Source organism: Gobio gobio, assembly GCF_949357685.1.
Source record: "Gobio gobio genome assembly, chromosome: 10".
NCBI classification, from domain to species: Eukaryota; Metazoa; Chordata; class Actinopteri; order Cypriniformes; family Gobionidae; genus Gobio; species Gobio gobio.
This window is the reverse complement of record NC_137116.1, coordinates 25,974,623-25,996,658: the sequence shown is the minus strand read 5'-3', so window position 1 is coordinate 25,996,658 and position 22,036 is coordinate 25,974,623. Positions and strand designations below refer to the sequence as shown.

The 22,036-nt window shown below is 38.6% G+C and overlaps 1 protein-coding gene across 1 annotated transcript in view; it reads right to left on the bottom strand.

Annotated features, from left to right (window-relative positions):
• The window catches only part of slc12a5b (solute carrier family 12 member 5b), a 78,777-nt gene extending 57,303 nt beyond the window's left edge, over window positions 1-21,474 (bottom strand). Inside the window, exon 1 of the mRNA XM_079826738.1 lies at window positions 21,262-21,474. Within this exon, the coding sequence (XP_079682864.1) occupies window positions 21,262-21,316 (55 nt within the window). The 5' untranslated portion in view covers window positions 21,317-21,474. The remainder of the gene's footprint in view (window positions 1-21,261) is intronic.
• Window positions 21,475-22,036: the final 562 nt, after the last annotated feature.

Here is a 22,036-nt window from a genome sequence, read left to right as displayed (position 1 = left end):
GGCAGGGGCTGATACTGTACAAACAAACTTTAAATCAAATCAAAGTCTCTCCAGATCTGATATACAGCTATTGACACCCACGGACAGCTATTAATACAATAAGCCAGGCTGAGAGTCTCTCTCTCTCCACAGGGTCACTCTTACTGTGGATCAGATTTAATCTCCCATAATGGCTCGTCTGGCACTGACATCTCATTCTCTTGCAGTACATTCCACCACCTCTCATCTCCTATACACTGTACATTCTATTCTATTCTATTCTATTCGAGTCTATGCTCCAAATGACACATTACACCACAAAAGTAGCATAAAACGTAGTTCATACAGCATAAATGCTATAAATTACAATCATTTAGGAAACAGCTTTATGTGATGAACAGGCTGAAATTAAGCAATGTTCATTGAAGCAGCAATGTCCAATTTGTGAAACAAAACGTACTTTTGAGTCAGATCTATTCAAATAGTCATTTCATCCAGTTTATAAAACTGAGCTGAATGATTCATTGGTTAATCAAATTGATTCTGAGTTAGGTTCAGCTCATTGAATCAATGATTTGACTCAAAATGTTCTTTTGAGTCAGATCGTTTCAATTAATCATTTGATCCAGTTCGTAAAACCGATCTGAATGATTTATTGATGAATCCAATTGATGCTGGGTTGGGTTCAGCTCACTGACTCAATGGTCTGACTTAAAACATTCTTTTGAATCAGATCTTTTCAAAAAAAAATTCTAGTTAATATTTCTAATTAATATTCAGCTGAAATGTTGTAAGTATGTAATATCAAAAATATATAGGTCCTGCCTGCTGTGGTTAATACAGGTCCCTCTCTGTCCATAAAAGTGGACAAAGGTTTGATACATTTTGATTGAATCTTGGTGGACTAACACAAACAAACTGCCCAACACCATCAGATAAAGATGCTAGAACAGATACATCTTAGAGGGCAAGAAGAAGACCTCATGTACTAAGCCCGGGAAGGACAGGACTTCTCATTGGTCCACGTGCAGTTTCTGCCCTTCACCCATCTTGACTAGTTCCTAAGGTGACTGCAATAAAAAAATCCTCACGACCTCCAGATTTAGCATCAGTGGGTGAAACAAAGAGAGATCACAATGATCCATCCAAATTCATTCATAACCACGTTTGGACACATTAAAACTAATGTAAACTACACATTTAGAGAAATAAGTATTCTCAGTGAAAACTATTTGTAATGCAAAATCTTACTCAAATTCAGCTGTTAATGTAGAAATGAATAAATGCATGACAATTTAATCTTTGTTTAGAATATTGCCAGCGATATTCTGGTGGTGATTTGGTAAGTGAGAAATGCATCGGTAAAACTTTAAAGACTTCTAACTGTGTGCTTTATGCAAATGGTTTCAACAGAGGGAAGAAGGGTGGGCCACACTGTGTGCGCCCCCCTCTGGTGCCAGCAGCCAATCGCAGCACTAAAATGGCTAGCACTAGCGCCAAATTCCAAATCTCCTCCTCATCGGAAAGGGATAAAGGTATCCTTTCAACAGACACTCCTGCTTCTGAGTCTCCCATCGGATTAGAGATACACCGTTCTGGATTTCAGTTCTGTAAGGGGAGAGACATTAACAGATATGACCACGTTCTGAGCCTCTGGCCCATTACTTCATGTTCAAGGCTGTTGAAATTGTTGCCCAGCACAACCAGTGGAAAACATCTCAGCCATCAGATTGCTCACTCAACCATGCGGAACGTAAATATCACTTTACCAAACCTCTTTCCGGAGACTTTGGCATTGTTGTATATTATCAGTGTCTTAATTTTCTACTTTAGATTAGAGGTAATATAGCCGGTGCTACAAATAATCTTTTGTTTATTTGTTTGATGCATAATAAGGTTCTTCACCTTATTAGTTTCAGAGAAACGAGTTCATCTTTCCATAAGATGACATAAATACCAATCACTATATAAATGGTGTCCATGGGTGGGCGAAATTAAAATCACTACATTTTTAATATCCCAGTTATCTGGATGAATACCCAGAATGAAAAACTCAGGATCTAGTGGTAAACTCACTGAAACCAAGAGAGCCATATAATATTATTGATTTCTTTCTAAAACTCTTTTATTTTCTCACACTCCCACATACAATGAATTAATGCACCTTTAATACATTATGGATCTGGTATGTTGCTATTCATTCTGTTTACTTTTAGTGGAGTTACATAAGTATGCGCATGGCTAATCTGGATGTAGAGGACTCCTAAGAACCTAATAATAGCATGTATGCTATTAGGCAAGACATGTGACCTTCACCTTGACTTCATTTTGACATTTCTCCAGATTATTTGCTTCGGGCAACTCATAACTTGCAAGTATTTATGGTATATCTATAATTTTTAAGTTTTGTAACTATTTTTTTTTTTTTAAATAAAAAAAAAAACAATCTTCCGTTGAAATGAGACTTCTCTCTAGTGATGTATGTCGAAATTCTCTAATCATTATCATTCATTAAAATTGCAGATTAAATCTGTATTATTTTAAAATCCAAATGCAAAAATGCATCTGTAATCTCATGCCTTAGGTAAAACTGTGACATTTCTTATGATCAATTGATATGCAGCATAATATGAGTCCAGCAGTGAGCTGGAGTACCTATCTCTATAGGCCTATTGTTGAGGGGTTCTTTCAGGAAGGCATCTCTGACCTTTCTAGAGAGTTCCCTAAAGTTTGACCTCCCTGTAGGACATTTTTATGACAAGATCCTTAATTGCACATTCAAGCATACAGGCAAACTACATATGCACATATGCACACATTCAAAACTTACCTAAGCTTTTTTATTATTGTTGTTGTTGTTAAATTGGACACATGAATGCATGAAAAGGTTGGAAAGAAATTTACTCTTGGTTCCAATTCAATAAATAAGCAAACCGTCACAGTGTTGATGCCATTCAGCCCTGCAAACTCAGATCTCTATCTTTCTCTCTACATGCAGTCTGACCTACATAGTGGAGAACTACTGCCTGATGGTGCATGCAGCTGCCACAAGAATCCACACAAACACACACACACACACACACACACACACACACAATCAGATACGTATGTAATGCACCAGACATAATGTGTATTCATGCTTAAAATCCACATGATTCATTCAGCTTTTTCATCACTACTGTGATTCCTTCAAACATAAAACAATTTGCATGGAGTCACCTGATATATACTTATATAGGCTATGTGACAGGTGATTCCACGCAGAATGTTTTATTCAGCACAATTGTTTTCAGCATTGATAATAATAATAAATGTTGTTTGAGCACCAAATTTGCATAAGACATGATTACATGAGGGTAAGGAAGTCACATGACAAGAAACCAGGAACAAAACTTCCGAAAAAAAGACAAAAAAACAAATGTGACATATCCCCCCCTCAAAGGGTGGCTGCAGACGCTCTAATGTCACACTCATCCCAAATCCAAAACAATAAAAATTCCAGGGGGGATGGAGGGCCAGGCCCATGAAGTGGACGAGGGCCTGGATCATGGCCTGGACAGCATGGGTAGCATGGGTGGACCAGGACCGTGGAGCAATGTAGGGCCTGAAGTGTGAAACTGTGGCGGACCTGGACTGTGGAGCAGTGGATGAGACCATGGAGGATCAGGCTCTAGAGTGGTTCCAGTGGAGATGTCCGTGATATCGAGCACAGTGAGTTTGTGGACCGGCTTCGTGGTCATAGAATGGGGTAGAGTGAGTTTAAGGATGGCCTCAATGGCCATGACATGGAAGACCAAAAGATCGGAGATCCCTTGTATACTGTTGATTGTTTGTTTTGCTTTTTACTTCTTTATAATTTATTCTTTGTTTTCTTTTATTCTTTGTAAAGCACTTTGGTTGTGTTTAAATGTGGTCTATAAATAAACATTGATTTCTCATTGATTGATCAGAGATGGTCGTCGCCGCTTCTGGAGGAGCTGTAGCGGTCGCTGCCACCTCTGAAAAAGCTGGGGAAGTATGTACGGCCCAGACACACAAGATGGCAGCTGCCGTCACAGGCAGTGCAGATGACGGTGGCAGGAACTCTGGGACCACTGGACTTGGAACTACAACGTCCATAGTATGTAATTCCAGAGCAAGGACAAGCGCAAGGAAGTCACATGACAAGAAACCAAAACTTCAAAATAAAATACATGAAACAAACACAAAACTAAATGTGACAACCATACAGACAAATAAATGTCAATGGTATTGGTGGCCGAAAAACTGCATGAATGATGAATGAACATCAAAGGCATCAAACTCACAACGAGAGCTTTGTGCCAATAAATAAAAAAATTCCCTTAAAATGTTTGTGTAATTACTTATTTATTTATACACTATATAGCCAGAAGTTTTGGGACGTCTGCTTTTACATTACTTATTTACTAACTTTATTGACATCTCATTCTTAATCCGTAGGGTTTGATATGGAGTTGGCCCACCCTTTGCAGTTATAACAGCTTCAACTCTTCTGGGAAGGATTTCCACAAGGTTTAGGAATGTGTTTATGGGAAATTTTGACCATTCTTCTAGAAGCGCATTTGTGAGGTCAGGCACTGAAGTTTTAACGAGAAGGTCTGGCTTGCAGTCTCCGCTCCAATTCATCCCAAAGGTGTTCTATCGGGTTGAGGGCAGGACTCTGTGAAGGCTTGTCAAGTTCCTCCACACCAAACTCGCTCATCTATATCTTTATGGACCTTGCTTTGTGCACTGGTGCGCAGTCAGGAAGGGGCCATCGCCAAACTGTTCCCACAAAGTTGGTATGCTGACGCATTAAGAGTTCCTTTCACTGAAACTAAGGGGCCAAGCCCAACCCCTGAAAAACAACCCCAGACCATAATCCCCCCCTCCAATCTTTACACTTGGCACAATGCAGTCAGGCAAGTACCATTCTCCTGGCAACCACCAAACCAGGACTCATCTGTCAGATTGCCAAACTGAGGAGCGTGATTCTTCACTCCAGAGAACACGTCTCCATTGCTCTAGAGTCCAGTGGCGGCGTGCTTTACATCACTGCATCCGACGCTTTGCATTGCACTTGGTGATGTAAGACTTGGACGCAGCTGCTCGGCCATGGAATCCCATTCCACCAAGCTCTCTACGCACTGTTCTTGAGCTAATCTGAAGGCCACACAAAGTTTGGAGGTCTGTAGCTAATGACTCTGCAGAAAGTCGCCGACTTCTGCGTATTGTGCGCTTCAGTATGTTCAGTATGCACTGACCCCGCTCTGTGATTTTACATGGCTTACTACTTCATCACTGATGTTCTCAATTGACTTTGTTATAATAACCACTAACAGTTGACCGTGGAATATTTAGTAGTGAGGAATTTTCACAAATGGACTTATTGCACAGGTAGCAAAAGGGACCTGGTTCTGTGGTCAGATGAAGCTATAAAATTAGTTTTTTGGCAGCAAACACACCAGATGGGTTTGGTGCAAACAGGGATAAAAAAGTATATCCATGTCCACAGTTAAAAATATCGCTGGATCTTTAATGTTGTGGGCCTATTTTTTTGCTGGAGGTCCTGGACATCTTGTTCAGATATATGGTATCATGGATTCTAGCAAATACCAACAGATAAAAAATCCAAACCTGACGGCCTCTGCTAGAAATCTTATAATGGGCCTATAGAAAATTAGTGGGGTGAACTGAAAAGAAGCACCAACATGGAGCTGGGAATCTGAAGGATTTGGAGAGATTAGTTATGGAGGAATGGTCTCTGATCTCTTGTCAGGTGTTCTCCAAACTCATCAGGCATTATAGAACAAGACTCACTCAAGTTTCGGAGCTGAAAACTTCCATGTTAGTCAAAGAAAAGCTTTAATTGACACCAGCCCCAGCAAGCGCTCAATCTCAGAATGTGCCAACCTGTGACGTCAGAGTGTGGTGAAACGCCGCCTCAACAGAAGTAGCCTACGCCTGATTCTGTAGCCCCGCTCACCGACTCATAATAACATAGGCCTACGTAGAGCTAAACCGAGCAATAAACATGCCAAAGAGAGCAAGATATTGCGCTGTGCCTGGTTGCGGAAGAACACAGTCGCTGCATAAGCTTCCTTTGGATTCTAATATTAGGAATGTGTGGTTGAACTTTATTTTTAATTAAGTTCCAGCTCACGCGGGGAAGACATTGCACGCTTGTTCGCTTCATTTCACCGCAGAATCATTTGTAAATAAGACACAGGTCTTATTTACAAGACCTGTGACCTGTTATGTACAAGACCTAAGAACTCTTTAATGTCAGTACATCCAGCTGCTCTTAAAAAAGGTAATTTGTGTAGTATGCAAGGATGAACTGGACACAGGAACACAGCGACTTTTCTTAGTGGGTTGGTTGACTTGTAGGCCACCTGTAAAAAAAAAAAAAAAAAATTTCCGATTCGCAGGACAATGAGCCAAGAACACCTCAAATACAAAGGATATTACAGCCTGTGACAGCTTGGTAAGTTATTCTGTGACTGGTTAGACACGTACACATAATCAGGTCTAACAGGTCTAACCAGTCACAGAATAACTTACCAAGCTGTCACAGGCTGTAATATCCTTTGTATTTGAGGTGTTCTTGGCTCATTGTCCTGCGAATCGGAATTTATTTATTTTTTTTATTTTTTTTTTTTACAGGTGGCCTACAAGTCAACCAACCCACTAAGAAAAGTCGCTGTGTTCCTGTGTCCAGTTCATCCTTGCATACTACACAAATTACCTTTTTTAAGAGCAGCTGGATGTACTGACATTAAAGAGTTCTTAGGTCAGATTGGTCTAAGATAGACCTGCATACTGCTACTTAAAAGGCCAGCTTAAAGAGATCAGCGCCCGTACATGGAATTCCAGCCAGCAGAGTGGCTATTAAAGGTTCGTCCCACAGAGTGGGAGAGTAGGACAAAGTGTGAAGAGCCAATACTGGCAGACTTCACTAGACTTCAAGGGCACATGGTGTGAAGAAAGTCCTGTTGAAAGAGGACATGCTTTTGGGACAAAACACACACAGAGTTTCTTTTCGCACCAGGGATGGGACATAATATGTCACTGTCTTGCGGATGAACATGTCAACTGCCTTGAAACCCCAGGCAAAGCTCCGCTTAGAAATCTGTTGTGTCTGTGAACACGTGCTATGTCATAAATCATATTGCCCTTGGAGATCATGTTGTCTTTATCAATACAGCCATTTCTATGAGACACACAGAGCTGTGGAAAAGGTCACTAAAAATGACGGAAGATTAAACTTTCATACAATGTTAATGCCGACTCCAAAAAGTAATTACTAATTACATTATTATTGTGTGAAATCTAGCATGATTTATGCAGATTAGAGCAATAAAAGTGTCAAGGTCAAAAAAACACAATGATTACTGTTAGCTAAATGGAAATAAACTAAACGTTTTAATAAAATTATTCCCTAAACATGCTCATGTACAAACCCATATGAGTCAACATTGAGAAATAATTGGCAAAAATGTGCAATACTTCTGTTGTTTTGTATTGCATGTATAAGCATGAACCTACATACCCACATACATGCAGACATACACAAAGCCAAGAGCAAAAATGACTGACGTGTCTAAGGTGACAGATCATCATTTTCTCATAAATAAAATCTATTCATAACATAGTTTGACAGAGAAATGAAACGTGGAAATCCATCAATTCTGGACTGTGGACCAATGCAAATGGAGAACAGAACTAGGGCTGCACGATTATGACAAAAATCATAATTCCCTAATATATATATAAATATATATTGGTTTGTTTTCTTTGAATAAAAAAGGTAAAAAATATGCATAGTATTATAATGTTATACTAAAAACAATGGGGAAAAAACTTAAGATAAAAAAGTATATTAAGTACACAATATTAAGTATATTAAGTTTTTTTTTTTTGGTAATTGCGATTACATTTTATTGAACGATTACATAATTGTGGCATCCGCGTAATTGTAATCACGATTACAAATTCGATTCATTGTGCAGCCCTAAACAGAACTGAAAGAAAAATACATGAAAACCGGCTGAGGGATTTAGTACAGTTCCAGATGAGAAAAGGAGATCCTCACCCTACTCAGAAAGGAGGGAGAGAAGAAGGAAAAGAATAGGCGATTAAAAGAGAGAAATGGAGAAAGCACACAGTGCGCTCGGGGTGAAACTGACTCATCCAGCACTCACAGGGACAGCATGTACCATGTCTTCATTTCCATACTCTTGTTCTCAGCAGTGTATGGACAAATGTGTCGCTTCCATAGAAGTGTATAACTAGACTGAATATCAGCAGTTTTTATGCCTAAAAGATGACATATCCATTCCTATGCCCCATGGCACTTTGCACGAATTATGGGTGTAACTACTGTTAACCTTTAAACAATCAGTGAAAGGCTCGCACTATGAACGCAATAATACTTTTTTTTTTTTTACTTGGTACAATGAGATGACATTATTCTACTCACCCGTAACCATAGAACATTAAAAGGACATTTAAAAGTGTAAAAGCATCAACAAGGTACTTCCAACAGACCATGAATAACCCCAAAAGCGCAATTATTTCCACAGGATAAATGGACGGGTTAAACTGCAAAAAGTATACACCAATCAGGCATAACATTATGACCTAATATTGTGTTAGTCCCACTTTTGCTGCCAAAACAGCCCTGACCCGTTGAGGCATGGACTCCACTAGACCCCTGAAGTTTAATGTTTTGTAAAAATATGTACGTGAAAACAGTTTATAGTTTACAGTTCAATATGCAGGAAGTTAATATTGAGTAAGGTACATTTTAGACACAATTTTATTGGTTATTTTATGCTTTTGCTCCGCAAACCCAAATAGCTCCAAACAAAGCCACTGCTGAACCTTTAGTTTAATGAATGATTCAATGACTCACTCATTTCGTTCTTGAACGCATAACCATTTTTGAATTAATCAGTTGAGTGAATGACTCAATGAGTCCCTCACAGAGGCAGTCACTTGTTTAGTTTTTGAATGCATAAGCGTTTGTGAATGAATTAGTTGAAATACTGACTCACTCATAGGCAATCACGTGTCGCCACCTATAGGCATAACAATGTAACCTGAAGGGCCCTTTCATATACCGAGCGCAATGCAACGCCGGGTGCGGGTTCACGTTCAGCTACATGTTTTTTAAATAGCAAATGCACTCGCGCCCATCTGTTCACCCATGGGTGCGCTGGTCTGAAAACGAGGTGCATTGTTGGCACGTTGCTATTTTGAGGCAGCTGAAAATGACTGCGCCAACAAAAACCTGGTCTAAAGTCAATAACGCAGTACTTTTTGTGTTATTAAAAGGGCGCGTTAGTAATATGCACCTATAGGTGGGTGCACAACGCACGTAAAATCTGCTTATTACACACATAGGGCACACACAAACATTTTTAAATATTAAAATTAAAGGATTAGCATTCAGTCTTTCCACTTGCAAATTCCGCCATGTAAATAATGAATCTGTCATGGTGCAAGCGCAACTGGCTTGGGAGATGAGACTTATGATTGGTTTATTGCAATTACGCCCAAAACACATCTATGACTCATTAAGAGACTAGGGACAACCTTTCTGAACCATGCGCCGGGCACGTCAACCGTTTTTTCGTTGTTAAACCCCAAGTGCACCTGCGCCATGCGCTTCAGACGATGTGCTTAGATAGGGTCCGAAGTAAGTGTTACTGAAATAGAGAACAGGGGAAAAAACTGGATGGATGGCCAGTCAAATACAGGGTTCATAGAAAAATATGAATCGCTAATGCACAGACTGAAAGTCTGTCTGGAATGAGCAAAAACAGACAAACAGTAAAAAGTCCCAGTGCTATTGGGATGTTACATCAGCACTCTTGGAACGCAGCTCAATCAGATTCAAGGATCAGAACTGCAGACCTATCTATAAGAGTAACCAGAAAACAGAAAAGATGGGGGAACAGAACTAAGAATACAAACTGGCATCATCTGCATGAGCAACACGATGTGTACCACAATGTGCACCTCTCTCTGTTTAACATTCATTGCGGTTATTTAAGACTAATTTAATTATTTTTTTCAACGACACTGCATTCTCTGATTTGGCACTTCAGACTGAAACTTAATCAATTCTTAACTCACAGTAGGAAGGTGACAACAAACAGAGCAAACACGCAGACCTCGAGTCCCAAACAGACTTCATTCTTCTCAATTCAGTGGACACAAATAAAGAGACTCTGAGGCAGAAATGTCTCACACTCACTCTTGGACATCACTGTAGTGAGTGTTCTGTTCATGCATAACCAGCAATGAGAGTATGTGCTGCCAACTCTCTATGCTATGTTCACAGCTTCACACAGTCAGTGTTTGGAAATGACAAACATATTTAGAAATAGGTGTGACTCTTCAGTATGTAAAGTATGCGGCTGCTGCATGAATTAGCATATAAAAAACCATAGCAGATCTTGACAGGTGGAGCTGGTGGAGGTGGAGGGTTTCTGAGGAACTACAGCACCAGCTTACAGTGAACACTGAACCTAGGGTTGGCCAATATGACCAAAATCTTATATCCCTATATGAGTACATTTATTTGATGATAACGATGTTTATCACCAATTTTATTGTTATTTCTTGTTATTTTTGCTTTAAATAAGGACATGCAATCAAAATTGAAATAAAAACTAAAAAATCTCAAGCTTACAGAAAACAAGTAAACAGTCAGTGATAAATTAAGAACAACGAAACTTAGTATAAGCAATAGGACAAAACATTACAATAGTAAAATTACAAATTTAATTGACCTACCTGTGAAATTTCAAGCACTAGAAATAAGAAATAACTACATAAATTGTATAAAGTATTCAAATGTACAAAAACAAGTTTTTCACCCAAAGATTTTAACTATCCCATACTTCCGGCGGATCGCCTGAAGTATAAAAAAAAAAAAAGCGTAACTGGCGCGAAGATGACGTCGGCTGTAGCATAAGCATAGAAACTGTGAGTGGCGTTACACTTTCTTTGTAACTTTAATACAGAAGGCTGTCCGCCGGAAGTGATATTTTACTTCATAACGTGTTAAATATGGATATTTTTCTTACAAAAACCCATCAATTCACTTCAGAAGGCCTTTATTAACCCAACGGAGCAGTGTAGATTACTTTTATAATGGATGGATGCACTGTTTTGGTCTTCAAATTTTGGGCTGCCATTCACTGCCATTATAAAGCTTGGAAGAGTCATATATATATATATATATATATATATATATATATATATATATATATATATATATATATATATATATATATATATATATATATATACATGTCATATACAGGATGGCTTGAGGGTGAGTAAATTATGGTATAATTTTAATTTTTGGGTGAACTATCCCTTTAAGTCGTAACCAACTGTGTTTAAGAGGATACTCGCAAAGGCGGACATTTTGACACGCAAGTGTGCATATTTGACCATTCAAATGCAATAAGGTACCAAAAGGAAACTCGGTTCAGTACCTTCACACTGTATGAGCAGCGTATTTATATGTGTGCACTAAGAAACAGTCTCTCAACAGAGTACATATACCAAAATGAGTTCTCTTTCACTGCTTATTGTGCTTGAAAGGTTTAACATCACTTGTTTTTAAACTGCAAGGCTTAAAAATGCATTCAAGTTATACGCTTTTGTGACGGCACATGTGATTAACCTTCTGACAACTTGTACAGTGCATGAAGTCTCACTGGTCTCTCATCTCCTCTTTTCTCTTCAGACTGTTGTCTCTGTTCTTTTCTTATGTCTCACCTAACATCCTCTGCCCTCCCCTCTGTTCTCACCCTAAAATGGCTTCCAAGGCACCTGCCAGAGACAGCTGGCCATGACAACTTAACAAAACCATCCATCAAGGGCAAATACATCAGCAGGATTACAGGAGGGCATATCAAAATCCTTTATGTGGCATTAGGGAAATATTCTTATATAATGCATGGTCTTTTGCAGTGACATAATACTCACTACACTGCTACAATTACATAAGAACTACATCCCCCTGACCCTAAAACACATGAAATACACACCTACACCAGGAATTATGTTTGCAACGGAATACTAGCTGACTACCTACGCTGTCTACTATTTAAAAATAAAACATGTGAAGTATTATTCCACAAATTATATATGAACTCCACGTCACATGCAATGGTGTTCAGTTGTCATCTAATGAAACAGTAAAAATAGCTATGTTGCATTTAATTTAGTTTTGTGTAATAATGTGTCTTAAACTTTGACAGTCCAGTCAAATATTTAGCCAAGTTTTAAATTTTAAATGGAATGACAAGAAAAGGAAATTACTCGCACAATATGTATGTTACAAAATAATTACTTCATGATTTTTTTCCACCTCATCAAAAAGGTGAACTACAGTACTTTCAAAACAATTCATAAATGTTAATGTTTCAGAAAACACCACATATGTTGAATCAACTGAATTCAATTTGAATTACAGTTCTGCATCCTGCTTACTCTCTTAAGTATAATTTGAATTTAGTTCCCAATTCATTTCTCAATGGCTCATCCGCCTAAAGGCCTGTTCACACCAAATACAATAACTATAATGATAATGATCAAGATATAGTTTTAAAAATCGTTCTAAATATAACAGAACAGCAGAAGCCGAAAGTTTAAAGTTTTCGTTTTTTTTACGCGTAGCCTACGCGAGCGTATGCGCACAATCGAACGCACAGCCATGCAAAGTATTCTTCTTGACTCGTACGCGTACACATGCGTTTGACGCATGCACAGTTTTGAGCAATCTCTCGCCACGAGTTACAACCCCATGTAAATACCAAGCGGCAGCCTCCCCCAGTTTCTCTTGAAGCCAATAGGGAAGTGACTTAAAATGCAATTCATCGACTGGCCACTAGAGACAGGCTCCAAAAGGGAGCAGAATGTCATTGAGTTCCATGTTAAAAATGCCCAACTTTACAGCAGAAAAAACATGTTTACAGCCTGGTACAAATTGTCGTTTTTGTCTATACGGCTAATTTTGCCCTTCATGACAACTGCAGGGAGGGGGGTATAACTAATTTGTTTTACATTATATAAAGCCCTAAAGTTTTGCGTAATTAAGAGCGTGGCCACTTTGAGTGACTGGTGGACTGTCGTTTGTCTGCTGTCTGTTAGTCATCGCGTCACCTCAGCTCCAACCATGCCCTGCCTCTTTGCCCTTTTTCTGTTATCCAGGAGTTACACGTTACGATGCGCAGACAAGATGGCAACGGCCAACTTTGAGGCTTCAAAACTGCTTTTCAGAACCCTATGGGTGACGTCACGGACACTACATCCATATTTAAAAAAAAAATAATAATAATTAAATGCGCATATGCAACAAAGTATGCGTGCTTGTCTGTCACTTTAAATGCTTGAGCTCAGATTACAGCAAGATGGATTCTGATTGGCTGTCAATGTTTTTATTCTTATTAGCTTATTCTTATAAAATCGTTCTGTAAGTGATTCCAGGGATATTGTTTCTCTTTGCTGTTATCGTTATAGCTGTGGTGTGAACTCTGCTATTCTTTCATAATGAGAATGATTTTTAGAATTATATATTTATCATTATTTTTATAGTTAGCATCCTTTGTGTGAATCAAAAATATATATACATAAATGTGACTTGAAAGGGCCTTTAGAATCACTTTCAGAATGTTTTTTTTTCCCAGCTGATGAAAGAAAAAACAACAACAACAGCCAATCAGAATCCATCCTGCTTTAAAGAGCTGGAGCATTTAAAGAGGTAGACAACAAACCTGAAGCGGGCTTTGAATAAACAGAACGTTATTGTTTTCTGGTAAATGCTCATATATTTATTGTTATCTTTATAGTTATCGTTCTTGGTGTGAACGGGCCTTAAAACATATGCAAATGCATTACATTAAGCTGCTATAAAAGACAGTAGTCACTGTAAATAAAACTAAAACTTTCAAATTACATATACATAACCTGATGTTCTTAAAAGATTAACTGCCACCATTTATCACAACAGTCTGCTTGTCCATGAACTCAATAGCTCAGCGCTAAGCCAGATATATTTGTTAATAAACATCCGACACAGTCTCTGCCTGGATCCTGCCTATGATCTGACAGGAAATACATTTTTGTTTCTTGTCTTTTTGTTTCTTGTCATGATTGTGGCAGCTTGTGTATCAGGCACACACTCACACTACAAGCTTAATTTGCTGTAAGTTGATTGGCTGAGAGGTGTTGCTGTTGTTGACACATGACGTGTTGATTAAAACACATCAAACAGATCAACTAACGTGTGTTCTCTTGTATCTTTATCCAGGCAATGCTGCAGTTATGATTAACCAGCAGTAAAAGTGTAATAGTATTTATTAGCCTCTGTGTCTTATGAAGGAATGTCATAAATAATGAGATTTTACATGCCTGTTGACAATCCTGAATATACTTTATGAGGTAACATTGAGGGGTGCACTTTGTAATACGGTTTATGTGAAAGTGGAGTATTACGACTTTATGAATACTGTATGTTTTGACATAACTTACAGCTTCTGGCAGCTCCTTTTTTTTTTCAAAGAAAGAGTGAGTCATGGTATTATTGTGATGGCGGTGTCTGCCTGCACAGATAATGTTTTGTAAGATAACCTAAAAATGCATTGCTTAATTCAAGTCAAATTATTTTCTACATGACTGAATCTACCTGAATGCATTACTCTAGGTTACACTAACCATCACCACCAATCATATCAGATAAAAAATAGTTGGTTCCTTAGTATATATGCCCTTTTACAAAGTCTTAATTTTTGTTTTTGGGTCTACTAGAATAGGTTTTCATGCTTTAATGTACAACATTTTTTTTTTTTTTTGCATATTTTACATTGTTGCCCCACTCTTCCCAGTTTGTCAGTAACGCTGTGTTTAGTTCCTGTCTCTATGAAGCCCTTCCTTCCTAAACCACAATATGCTCTGATTGGTAGACTGGACCTGTGTTTTGTGATTGGTCAACCACTTTTCGGAAATGTCATGCCCCTTGTGCAAGTTTCAGCTCACAACTAATGCAACTTAGCCTAGAAATCTAGAAGCACTCTAGCGGCAGCAAATATAATTTGCAGCCAGGGCGTCTAACAACTTTCCGTTGGCTTGCGAGGTGGAAAACCAAACTTTAGTCAGGCCAATCACATCGTGTATAGAGTCGGTGGGTGGGCTTAACATAATGACGGCAGAGTTGCAGAGTTGTCTACCAGTGGTCTTTCGAATCTCGCTTTGGCAACGACTCTGGAAGACTTGGAGTTGAGCTTTTCTTTGAGAAAAGAACGGCACTGAAGTCATTCTTTAAAAAAGAAGATGTGTTCGGAGTTTTGCCGACCGGATACAGCAAAAGTTAAATTTATCAACTAGCTTCACATTCTTTGTTGCTCTGGTTGGTTGTAGCGCTATCCTAATGCGTGCAGAGGGAATTTGAAAGACATCCGTTTATCCCACCCCTCGGATTGAGCCCTGCCAATGGTGTGTTCCCAGACCCAACATCTTGATGTGGGTCTGGCTTGTCAGGCTAAATGCAACTCATAGGGCCCTATGAAATCCTTTTATTTTTTTCTGGATTTGATTTTTTTCCCGTTTTAATGTTTTTGGACTCCATTTTAATGGTTGATTTAAATGTTAGTAATCAAAAAGCATGTCTAATTAATTTAAATCTTGAAACTTATACTATTTAACAATAATTTATTAAAGGTGAAATAAGTTTTATAATTTTTTTTTCTCAAATTCCGTTTGAATTTTTACCAAATTCTGTGTTTTCTGTTTTAAGTTTTCTGGATTCCATTTGAATGGTTTGATTAAATTGTAATAATCAAAAAGCATGTCTAATTATTTGAATTAATAAAAACATATATATACATATATATATATGAAAATATATATATATATATATATATTTCAGGGTTTTTTTTAAGAAATAAAAAATTATGGCAAATGAAGGCATAAAACATTAATTTAATTTATCATGTGAAATTAAACAAACTTATTTAAAAAAAAATTACAACAGTAATATATTTCTGTCACAATTTCAAGTTAAACGAACACGCCGACTTTTTGGGACTTTAGCTTATTGACCGTATCCCCCAGGGTTTGATAAGTCCATACATACCATTCTACGGTGGCCCAGTAGTGCACAACACAACGAAATTTAAAAAGGATACATAAGTTAACAAAACAACAAAATAAATCCACAACACAACGAAATAAAGCCACAACACAACGAAAAATCCACAACACAACGAAATAGCCACAACACAACGGAAATGCTCCCGACCACTAGGGGGCTCTCGCATATTATGGGGTTCCATACTCGGAGTGCGGTAAAGTTAGTTTTCCTTGCATTGTTCTATAGATTCGCCAATCTTACAAATATTTAAACACTACGATCAGTTTTAAGTGTGTAGTTGTATATCGACATGAAATATCAATTCAAAATCACCTACGTGCAATAATACTCGAGAACGCTTTGACCCGCTGCCACGGCGCTAAGGGAGCGTCTGCCAATTCCAACAAGTTGAAACATATAATTTGTATGAATTAAATAAACTTTTTTTTTTAATTTTCAAATTCCAATGTTGTTCCAAAGCTGTGGAATTTTAACATGTCTGTTTTTAAATGTTAAAAGCAATTTTAATTCATACAAATTATACGTTTCAACCAATTGGTGGAATTGGCAGACGTCCCCTTAGCGCCGTGGTATCGGGTCAACGCATTCTCGAGCATAAATATGCAGCAATAATGCATGTAGGTTATTTTAAATTAATATTTCATATCAATAAACAATGGTTAGCCTAAATACTGTTAAAACTAATTGTATAATCTAACTGTAATTGGTATTGATTTCTTTGTAAGATTGCCGACTCTATAGAACAGTGGCAACTTTACCACGCTCCGAGTGCCCCCGAGTGGTTGGGAGCATTTCCGTTGTGTTGTGGCTTGATTTCGTTGTGTTGTGGCGATTTCGTTGTGTTGTGGCTCGTTTCCGTTGTGTTGTGACTTGATTTCATTGTGTTGAGGCGATTTCGTTGTGTTGTGGCTCGTTTCCGTTGTGTTGTGGCTTAATTTATTTGTGTTGTGGCTTGTTTTCGTTGTGTTGTGAACTTATGTTTGCTTTTTATATTTCGTTGTGTTATGCACTACTGGGCCACCGTACCATTCTCATCTCCGTACATGCCATAACCCCACCGCTAGCCTAGCTTAGCACAAAGACTGGAGGTAAATGGCTCCAGCTAGCCTACTGCTCAATAAGTGACAAAATAACACCAACATTTTCCTATTTACATGTTGTGATGTGTATAGTTACATCGTGTACTAAGACCGACGGAAAATGAGAAGTTGTGATTTTCTAGACCGTTATGGCTAGGAACTATACTCTCATTCCTGCGTAATAATCAAGGAACTTTGCTGCCGTACCATGGATGCAGTGGCGCAATGATATTACGCAGTGTTAACTTCTGTCAACATGTGACAACCTGCTTGCACAGAGAGCGTGCTGGGGACTATTTTCAGGCGCTGCGTAATATCATTGTGCCGCTGCAATGCTGTTCTTTAAGAACAAATAGTTCTTGTTCTGTTAGTGTGTGATTGGTTTTGAGAACAGCTAGCGCTCTAGATGTTACTAATTTAGGGTGGTCCTGTTATGTTTTAATGTCGTCATGTGTCTGCGGCTGTTAAAACAGGTCTGTGCCATCTGGCCTGGTGTTCACTTGACCTGAGACTTCACCACAAGGACAAGCAGCCATCACTGTACACTCTCTCATCTTTTTTGCACATTACCAGACTATATTTTTCCACATCTTTCTGTGCTGTATATAAAATTAAGCCACCCATATCTAATTAATAAAAGTAATAGTTTTTGTGTAATAACACCTCTTGGACCACAATGATATCTTTGACACTGTTCATAATCATGTGTATAGTTTGGAGCTGTGATGTGTTTGGGTCTTTTAGTGCCTCTAAATTCAATCACCAATCAATTTCCTTCTGCTTTGAATCCAATTTCTCAACTAATCTACTCCAGCCTTCTTGCTTGCTAACAAATGCCAAAGATCACCGGTGTCATAATGCAATCAGAAAATATCAAACCTCATTATCCACTGAGAGAAAACACCAAGGGTCAGGTGTGTCCGGCTACTCTATGAGTGATGTAACTGCACTTTCATTATACAGTAATACACATTATTTTGCAAGAAAAGTCAGCATTGGTGTAAACTGATAAATCATTACACAACATAATGACATTCTCTCCACTAAAAGTTCAGCTGACAAGTCTTTGAATTTGAAGTTTTGAGATGCTGTCAAAGAGTGATAGTAGAGAAAATAACATATTTACAGCCAACCACAGTTTTCTGTCTATATGATTGCAAAAAAAAAAATGACTTCAAAGTCAATCCTTGTTGCTTTTTGATATATAGCTTTTCAAAGAAAAATATTTTCTCCAATATTTTAAGTGGGTTATATGATCCACTCATTTAAAAAATACATTCTATGGGTAGAAAACTGTTTGACTGATTAGAATCAGAAAAGATTAGACAAGATAATTATAGGTAACTGAGAAAGGTATGAGTGATTGAGAAATTCATGCAAAGCATCTGTGTAAACTATAAAACAGACTATGTTTTTTAAATATTCTTGGAAAATTGTGATTTTTGTTTTATGGGTAGGAATAAAAATTCAAATAATAATTTGAATAGGTTGAATAATTGTTATTTCTTTCTATCTTTCTCTCGGTAACACTTTATTTCAGGGTCCAATTCTCGCTATTAACTTGCTTATTAGCATGCATATTACTAGGATATTGGCTGTTTATTAGTATTTCTAAGGCACATATTAATGCCTTATTCTGCACGACTTTATTCTACATCCCTTAATCCTACCCAATACCTACACTTAAACGCTACAAAAACGTACTAACTATCAATAAGCAGTAAATTAGGAGTTTATTGAGGCAAACGTCAAGGAATAGTTCACCCTAAAATTAAAATTCTGTCATCATTTACTCTCCCTCAACTTGTTCTAAACCTGTATGAGTTTCTTTCTTCTGCTGAACACAAAAGAAGATATTACGAAGAATGTCGGTAACCAAACAGTTGATGATCCCCATTGACTTCCATAGTATTTTTTTTTCCTACTATGGAAGTCAATGGGGATCATCAACTGTCTGGTTACCGACATTCTTCAAAATATCTTATTTTGTGTTCAGCAGAAGGAAGAAACTCTTACAGGTTTAGAACAAGTTGAGGGAGAGTAAATGATGATAGAATTTTCATTCATGCTCAAGACAAACGTTCAGAAACGTTCTAATACGTGTGTGTGTGTGTGTGTGTGTGTGTGTGTGTGTGTGTGTGTGTGTGTGTGTGTGTGTGTGTGTGTGTGTGTGTGTGTGAATGTACTTTATGTATTAATTTATTTTATATTAATACATTAATATTGAATTGAATAACTTAACAATATTGAATTTGAGCTTAAATTTAAGAGAGTTGTGTCTGCTTTGAATTCCCCCAAAATGAGAACGACAGAACAAGACTGTTTTGGGACAGTTTTAGCTGGTGAGCTACCAAGCATGAATTTTATGACCAAATAGGCATCAGCACCACTGCAGTACTGTCCCTACCCCCTGATGGGAGGAAGAGAGAGAGAAAATTCAGGGCAGCATTGGACTTTGAAGGAAGCGAGGCAGAGAGAGAGAGCGAGAGAGATCCTTTGAAAAGAAGCAAAAGCTATAATGCAGCAGTCTGCAGCCAGTTCCACTCATGTCTACACAAAACAGATCAGTTCGTCAGCAACAGAGGGCCCAGAATGAGTGTGCATTCACAATGCATGCGATCGCAGACTGTTTCAGAACCACGGAGAGCTCCACTGATACTGGCAGCTCAATCAGAATCAATTTCAGCACCATGGACAGAGTCTCTGCTAGAACCACTGCAATCCAATCATGACACTTGTACTACGGTGCATTTAATAAGGGAGCTGTTCATTTAATTGCCTCAACAGATGCCATTTGTAACATATGAGTGCATACATGCACACAACGTTTCGCCACTCATGAGTATGGTATAGGTTCTGCTGTACTGCAGGGGGTTGATAAGAACGCATGCGAGAGGAGGTCAGGTACAAGCTAATTTAATTCCTCTCTCACGGCTGCAGCTCTACCTGTAGGCACAAAGCTCTTTTAGAAACCGAGATCTTGCATCTGAGACCCTGTTTTCCTTTTTAAGAGGTTAACGACATGAAATGCACCGAAGGTCTGCTTTTGACGCTACAATTATTCCAATTATTTTTGAGGATGTAAGACAAAACTGCCTGTTTAAACGAAATACGATTAAGCAACTGACAGACAGACAGACATAGAAAGAGCTTGATGGAGAAAGGTTGTGTCGACCCCTTTACTGCAAAAAAAAAAAAAAAAGAGGTAAAAATGGAAAATACATACTGGTAAATTTCTGCCAGGATCATTTGTTAATTTTAAGCCTAGAACACAGCAAAATGCAATGCAACATTCAAAATAAACACCTGTGAAAACATTTCTTCATATTAACACATTACACACATACATAACACGTACATTAGGCCTATTTTTACAGACTTTTCTTAGAATGCAAGGAGGTGACAACGCTGGACCATCCACACACACACACACACACACACACACTGCTGTCTATACTTCCTAAGACAGACACAGAAAGCATTATCATTCTCCTCACAGCAACCTTGCAGCACGAGCCTTTGCCAAAGCTGCATACACACCAACAAACACACACACACACACACACACACACACACACACACACACACACACACACACACACACACACACACACACACACACACACACACACACACACACACACACACACACACACACACACACACACACACACACACACACACACACACACACACACACACACACTCAAGAATTCCCAACCATATCATTCCTTTAAAGCTTTTCTCTCTTCTTTTTCATTACGCACACCACACACACACACACACACACACACACACACGCATCATTGATTATGATAGTACAAGAATATTTGCACTGACATCTCGTATCTCCCACACACACTCACAAGCAGCTATCTGTCATTGGCGCATGATTGGTCTCTATTGCACACACACACACTACAGTTTGAACTGGTACCATAACCAGTGACCGGTAAAAAGGCACATTTGCTCATTTTCTGCACACATACACACACACACTCCTAGTTGCAGGATCAGACCACTCACCCTGACTGTTGGGTCCCCCATCGCCCTCTTCGCATTCAGTGAGGTTGTTGAGCATTTTGGAAGATCGAGCACAGATCCCCTGCTAATGCTAACACTGCTGCTGTGTCCACCAGCCTCACGTGCACACACACACACGGATGGAGGAGGAGAAGGCTAGTGGTTCTCTGCCTCTCTCCTCTCAAGAAAGCAAGCAGTGCTGTGCTTCAGCAGACTGGAGTCCCTGCTTGCCGTTTGCTGCCTTGCGTATTGACTCTCTCTCTCTCTCTCTCTCTCTCTCTCTCTCTCTCTCTCTCTAGGAGGAGGGGTTGGGGGGACAGAGAGGCTGCAGGGACGTAAATGATGGAATGCTTAAGAGCAAATTTTTTTCTCTCAAACACTCACACTGCATGTCGTCTCTCTGCTTCTCTCTCCGCTATGCATCCACAAGCTGCCTGTGCCTCACCATTGTCACAATGCAGTGATCAGGATTTGTCTTTGCTTAGGTTTACCGTGCCTACTGTTTCAATTTCTATGACATCACCATGCCAATCTGTGTTCATTTCAGAAATTAGATGAAATAAAAAAAAAGAGTGCATGTGGTCTACTAGCTTATATTTTCAGGTGGTTGTTTTCCTTGGGAATTCACTACCCAAAAGATCTGAATTGTGCATTTATTTAGTTATTTACTTTAGGAAAATGTGTAGTCTGTGCAAGGGTGTAATGGCTTGTTGCTAGGTCATTGCTAAGGTGCAGAGTGGTTTTAAACATGTTGATATGTGGTTGCTAGGGTGTTCTG